Genomic DNA, 7,065 nt, shown 5'->3' on the forward strand with positions numbered 1-7,065 from the left:
CATGGAAACAGATATCTGCCCCAACATCATCTCAAAAATGCTCATGGCCAAAGGGACACTCCTCTAAAAATCTATTTATTTACCCTTTCTCTAGTCCTGCTCCATTGTCCTATCTTCCTCCTATCAGACAAACTCCCCTCTTCTTTCCTGCACCCCCAACTGGCTTTTATTTTTAGACACATTATTATATGATATTTTTTAGTAATTCACAGAATGTAGAGCACCATAAAATATATCTGGATGAGAAGAAAGTACCATCTACATTCTATGACTCTTTGTCTCCTAAGGGATGATGATTTTGAGAGTAGCATCACAGAAGAAAACATTTCTAAAATAAATACAACACAATCCAATATATTATCGATATTCAAAAATTGCTCTACCACCAGAACAAGCTTTCAACACTATATTAATAAAGTGACAAATATTCAAAACATGCTACTCTCTGTGCTTGTTTGGGTTCTGTTGTTAAACCTACTAGGAAAACGAATATTTCCAAACCCATCCTAGTCTTCAACTTACCTCTTTGATGTCATCTTCTGGTGTTTTGTAGCGAACGATATATTTACGGACTTTTCCAGGTGCGGGTTCCCACAAGACATTCATGGTGCTGTGAGCCACGTCTCTGAGCCTCAGATCTCGAGGTTTGGGTAAAGGCACTGGAGATGCATCAGAAATGAGGTCCACAGGTGGCTCTCAACCACACAGCTCTAAAGCAGTCACACAAGCTTTCAAGGAGTTGTTTAGAGAAAATTAAACTGTGTGCAGCAAAATAACTTCAAACAAATAGCTCTGATGATAAAAGTACTATGATCCTACCAGGTAGAGCTCAATTCCTTTTAAGAGGGATTGTGTTTTAATAAGATAAGCTGAAATTGTTATTACAATTCTAATTTCTCTTTTTAATGTAAACTTCTACTCTTTTTTCATAAGCTCTTCCTTGCTGCTCAGCTAGAGTAAATCATGATTCCCCACAAATGTACCACCAGAAAAGCTCGTGTTTCTTTCTCAGATATTTAAATCAGTTAAGATAGAAAACAAAATCGAAAGAGTTATGCTTTCTTAAGAATAGAAAATGATAGAAAAACAAATGGTTATGAGAGTGAAGAATGAAGACAGGCCAAAATTAAGCACCCGATAAGCTTATAAGAAAATCCACAGGGGCCTAAATTGTTCCAAGAAAAATCCAACTGATAAATTTTTGCCAAGTCAAAGCCTTACCTTAAAAAGAACAGAGATGAGGATAACTAACAAAGAAATTTTCTTTTGTTATATGAGACAGATCTCACTTTCTAGCTGCCCATTGACCAATTTCCTTTTGTCTCTCATTTCAACTCCGTACATCTCTCCCCCTGAATGTCTCCCTCCACTTCCATGATTCTGCACCTTTGTCCCTTCATTGTTTTTGTCTCTCGGCATCTCTCTCTGTGGCCTCCCTTCCTCCACTGGTGCAGTCAACTCCATATCAAACCCATGACCACACTTGCCTTTCATCCCACTATGACTTTTGGGTCTTCTCTCCCAGCACTTTGAGAATACATGTCTCCATCCTTAGCTGGCTTACCACTCTTTCCATCTGCCACTACCCCATTTCTACAAAACCACCAGGGTCTAATATATAAAAATTGATTATTTGTAGTCAATGAATTTATACTGTCCCACCCTTCAGGGGCTCTTTCTCTTTTCTGCCTTATCATGCTTCTCAGTTCCCCTTCTCCCTTGAAGATTTCTTTCATCTTTTTAATTTCCTTAGAAATGTGGGCTGAGCCTCAAACTCAAGCCAAGTCATCTATCTCATCATGACATCAACAAACATAAAACAAAATGTCCAGCCAGGAAAGGCAAAGCTCCTAAGTGCAATCCTTGTCACTCCTCAAGAAAAAGCACCCAAATGCCAGTGAAACAAACCAAAAACACAAAAAGGACTGATCAACACATACAAGAGAAGTGCAAACCACAAAGGAGTCCACATGCTTTGTGCCGCTGGTATTACCTAGTGGTACATTCCCAATATCTAGCATAGTGACTGAAGTATAACAAATGATCAATACGTTTTTGGACTGAGTCAACTGATTAACTCACTTAATTGAAAGAGACTTTTCTATATGTGCCATAAAGTACCTACTTCAGCAAGAACTTGGAACATCTTAATCTTAAGTCTAGTATCTTCCTCCAAAATTACACTCACCCAACATTCCCTTCTCACCAGTGCTATCTACCCAACTTCATGGATCTACAACAGCATCAACTTTAAGATGTACCATCATTTTATGCTCCATGCATGCCCTGACTGACACTTGGCCAAAAGTACACTATCAATTGTAAGAAACATCTCAGTATCAGCTGTGTTCAATGTGAAAAATAAGGACATCCTAAGGTCAATTTAAGATGCTGCCATAAGTCCAGAGTTAATTTTAATTCTCAAGTTTGATTGCCATAAGGAATAAATAACCCTATGACTTATGCATAAATTATCAAATTATCAATAGCACCATTGGGGGAAAGAAAAATCCTAATGAACATTATGTTTATAGCAATAAGGAAAGAAGGAATGCTGGCAATATCTTACATGTGACTTCCCGAGCAGTGACAGGTTCGCTAGTGAGGTCGTGCAAAGCAGCCTGGACTGTGACTGCATACTCGGTGTTGGGAAAAAGATCAGTCAGTGGCACGTCATTCACTGTCGGCCCCACACGCATCTGCATATGGACATGCCAAAGGGAATTAAGACATTCAAATCAAATGTTTCCACTTACTGGGGATAGCCCATTACAACCTATTTGTAACTGCTAGATGATAACACAACTTTTCTTTTTCATCTCTCTAAAATGAATTTCCTTCTCCATGCCAATGTTTTTTAAAATGTGTCACAGGCCCCAAGTCTAATTTTCTATTCTTCTGCCTTGCATATAAAGTTATAAATGCATTCATATGCAATTGCAGTTTAATGCGGACTCGAAAACTATAAAGTCTCAGAAAAGACCCAATGATAAGGAAACGAATATCTCCCACCTCTTTGGGTTTTCTTGGTTCGGTGGCATTGATGGGTTCGTATGACAAGGTGTAGCCAGTAGCCCCTCCCACTGGCTGCCATTGCACATGCATGGTGGTAGGGCTAACATCATAAATATTCATGCTGACCACGGGGACTGGTACTGTTGGAATGTAAAGGCAGACATCAGTCTGATTCCTGTCATTCTACTCATTTTTTAATTGTTGTTTCCTACTTACTAAGTGACATTTATATATGCTAAATAGAGAATAAGTTGCTGTGAGAAGTCAGTGAGAGTCAATAGAATCCTCTCCTCTCTCCTGAAAAACCAAATCTCATTGTTTCATCTCATATTCAGGACTGCAAGTTACAACTATTTCATAGAGGAAGAAAGTTTAAATGTCAACTGGCATTCCAATAAGTCTGTATGAAAGCCAAAATAGATACCAACTTCCTGAGATTTCAATCTCTTTTTCTGAATATCGTTGACTATTTTCAGTCTACAATCATAGAATTTCATACATAAGTAACCAGCACAGTATTTTACTTCATCTTTCATAAAAAATAAATTTAAGTGAGAGTGTCATACATTAATAACTGTAACTTAGGGGATTCATGGGCTTTTTGAAGATAGGTTCATGAGGCACAGTAAAAGATTCACAGTCTCCTCTTCATTTAATACCCATATAGCTTGGTATGTATTGTCCAAAGATTGAGTTTAAAATTTAAAGAAATTATCAGATTAATCCTGCCCATTATGAAATACATTATTTTCCACCTTCTATGGTATAATATGAAGGCTAGTAAGAGAAAACATGGAGGAGGGGTTCAAGATGGCAGTGTAAGAACACTCTGAAATCACTTCCTCCCATGGCTACAGTAAATTTATAGCTACATATGAAATCAGATCCTCTGAAAAGGATCTGAGAACTAGATGAACAGTGCCTCCACAACAAAGATAAAAGAGACATATCAAGCAGGTAGGAGAGGTAGAAACTCAGCCTTGCCCGGGACCCCACCCCAAGCGTGGTGACCCACAATTGGGAAGGAATTCCCAAAATATGGAACTTTCCCTCAAGAAGTGAAAGGAGTGTGCCCCACATCAAGCACCTTGATCTTTGAGTCCAGCACCTGAAGGAGAAGCCCCTAAAATGCCTCATTTTGAGAAGTCCAGGGAATGAAGTGCCTGGGAACCATAAAACTGTAGGGAATAGAGAACCTGTTCTTAAAGGGCTCACACACAAACCCACTTGCCCTGAGATCCAGCATAAAAGCAAGAGTTTGCAAAGTACCTAGATCATAAGTGAGGCAGACCTGATTACTAATCTTAAAGCAGCTGCCAGAGAGGGAGGAACCTGCAGTGACTTTCTCTAAGGACAGAAGCACTGACAGGTGTCATTTTTGCAATTTCATTCTAACTTGCTAGTGACAGAACTGGAAGCACCATTTTTGGTGTTCTCCCTCATGTCTGCTAGCACCGGTGTGCATGCTACATGCCCCACCTACCCCAGTAGCAGTCACACCACAATCAGGCTGGGTGAGTGCCCCATATCCCACTTACCCTGCACCATAGCTGTGGCCCCACCACAGCCAGGAGGTACACACAGTCCACACAAGAGATGTCCCACCCACAAGATGGGTGCCTGGCTCTGGAGACCAGGGGAGACTGTACTCTGGACCCCATAGATCACCTCCTACACAAGATCACTCCTTCAAGACTGGGAGAGGTAGCAGTTTTACCTGATACATACACACAGAGAGTCAGGCAAAATGAAGAGAAAGAGGACTATATTCCAAACCAAAGAACAGGACAAATTCCCAGAAAAAGATTTTAATGAAATGAAGATAGCAACCTACTCAATAATGAGTTCAAAGTAATGGTCATAAAGATGTTCACTGAACACAGGAGAAATATGGATGAACAAAGTGAGAACTTCAACAAAGAGATAGAAAATAGAAAAAAATGCCAAACAGAAGTTATAACTGAAATGAAAAATACACTAGAGGGGTTCAACAGCAGAATGGATGAAGTAGAAGCCCAAATCAGTGGGCTGGAAAACAAAGCAATGAATCTCAACCAGACAGAGCAACAAAATGAGAAAGAATTTTAAAAAGTAAGGATACCTAAAGGGACCTTTAGGACAACATCAAATGGTATAATATTGGCATTATAGAGGTCCTAGAAGGAAATGAGAGAGAAAGGGCCAGAAAAATTATTCAAAGAAATAGTAACTGAAAACTTCCCTTATCAGGGGAAGAAAACAGACATTTGGGCTCAGGAAGCCCAGAGAACTCCAAATAAGATGAACCCAAAGAAAACCACACCAAGGCACATTATAATTAAAATGGTACAAGTTAAGAATGAAGAGAGAACCTTAAAATAGCTAGAGAAAAACAATTTATTCCATACAAGGGAAACCCCATAAGGCTATCAGATTTTTCAGCAGAAATTTTACAGGCTGGAAGGAAGGGTCATGACATATTCAAAGTGCTGGAAGGAAAAATTTTCCAACCAAGAATTCCCTACCCAGCAAGATTATCATTCAGAATTGAAGGAGAGATTAAGAGTTTTCCAGATAAGCAAAAGCTAAAGGAGTTCATCACCTCTAAACTGACCTTATAAGAAATGTTAAAGGGATTTCTCTACATTAAAAAGAAAAGACAATCATTAATAAGAAGACAATATATGAAAGTAATAATCTCACTGGAAAAGGTAAATAGATAGTAAAAGTAGTAGATCAATCACTGATAAGGCAAGTATGAAGGTCAAAAAGTATGAAGGTCAAAATGTAGTAAAATTAATTAAAATTACAATAATTGGCTAAAGGATGCATAAAATAAAAAGACATAAAAATGTGTCATCAAAAATATAAAATATGGGGATAAAAATGTAAAGCTATGCAATGTGTTCAAATTTAAGTTGTTATCAATTTAAAAGGGACTGTTAATATACATAGGATGCTACATGTGAACTTCACATAACCACAAAGAAAAACGTATACTAAATACATAAAAGAAAATAAGAAAGGATCTAAGCATAACACTAAAGGAAGCCAACAAACCACTAGGGAAGAGAGAAAGAGGGAAAAAAAAGGACAAAGAAGAACTTCAAAAACAGCCAGAAAACAACAAAATGGAAATAAGTACATACCTCTTGATAATTACTTCAAATATAAATGAACTAAATTTACCAATCAAAAGACAAAGAGTGGCTAAATAGATTTAAAAGAAAAAAGAACTGTCTATATGCTACCTACAAAAGTCTCACTTCAGAAGTAAGGACACATACAGACTGTGAAGGAATGGGAAAAATTATTCTATGCAAATGGAAATGAAAAGAAAGATGGCATGGCTATATTCATATCAGACAAAATAGACTTAAAAACAAAAACTGTCCTAAAAGACAAAGAGGAGCACCACATTACAATAACGGGATGAATCCAACCAGAAGATATAACATTTATAAATAAGTGTTTATTTACAAACACCCAACAAAAGAGCACGAAACTATAGAAAACAAATATTTGAAAACCTAAAGGGAGAAATTGAAAAGGAAACAACAATAGTAGGGGATTTTGACACCTCACTTATAGCAATGAAAGATCATAAGACAGAATATCAACAAAGAAATATTGACCTTAATTGACACATTAGATCACATGGACATGATAGAAATGTACATAATAGATATATGTATATATCTATACATATATATAGTATGTATAGATATATATGTATAGTATGTGTGTGTATATATATATATATACACACACACAGAATATTTCATCCAAAAGCCACAGAATGCATGTTTTTCTCAAGTGCACATGGAACATTCTCCAAGATAGATTACATGTTGGGCCACAAAATAAGTCCCAGTAAACTCAAGAACACTGAAATCACATCAAGCAGCTTCTCTGACAAGAGTAGTAAGAAACTAGAAATCAATTACAATAACAAAACTGGAAAAAATACAAAAACATGAAAATCAAACAACATACAATGGAACAACCATGAGGTCATCAAGAAAATCAAAGGGGGCGCCTGGGTGGCTCAGATGGTTGAGCATCTGCCTT

At 37.5% G+C, this 7,065-nt stretch overlaps 1 protein-coding gene across 3 annotated transcripts in view; it reads right to left on the reverse strand.

Moving 5' to 3' along the window:
- COL12A1 (collagen type XII alpha 1 chain) overlaps positions 1-7,065 on the reverse strand; it is a 112,226-nt gene that overhangs the window by 56,345 nt on the left and 48,816 nt on the right. For all 3 annotated transcript variants that reach the window (XM_073905231.1, XM_073905230.1, XM_025890779.2), the window contains 3 exons: positions 3,013-3,155; positions 2,570-2,699; positions 523-659 (listed from right to left, as the gene is read on the reverse strand). In XM_073905231.1, the coding sequence (XP_073761332.1) occupies positions 523-659; positions 2,570-2,699; positions 3,013-3,155 (410 nt within the window). The remainder of the gene's footprint in view (positions 1-522; positions 660-2,569; positions 2,700-3,012; positions 3,156-7,065) is intronic.

Source organism: Callorhinus ursinus, unplaced genomic scaffold (genome assembly GCF_003265705.2).
Source record: "Callorhinus ursinus isolate GAN/ISIS: 27379988/994484 unplaced genomic scaffold, GSC_fseal_2.0 scaffold22, whole genome shotgun sequence".
In the NCBI taxonomy this organism is placed as follows: domain Eukaryota; kingdom Metazoa; phylum Chordata; class Mammalia; order Carnivora; family Otariidae; genus Callorhinus; species Callorhinus ursinus.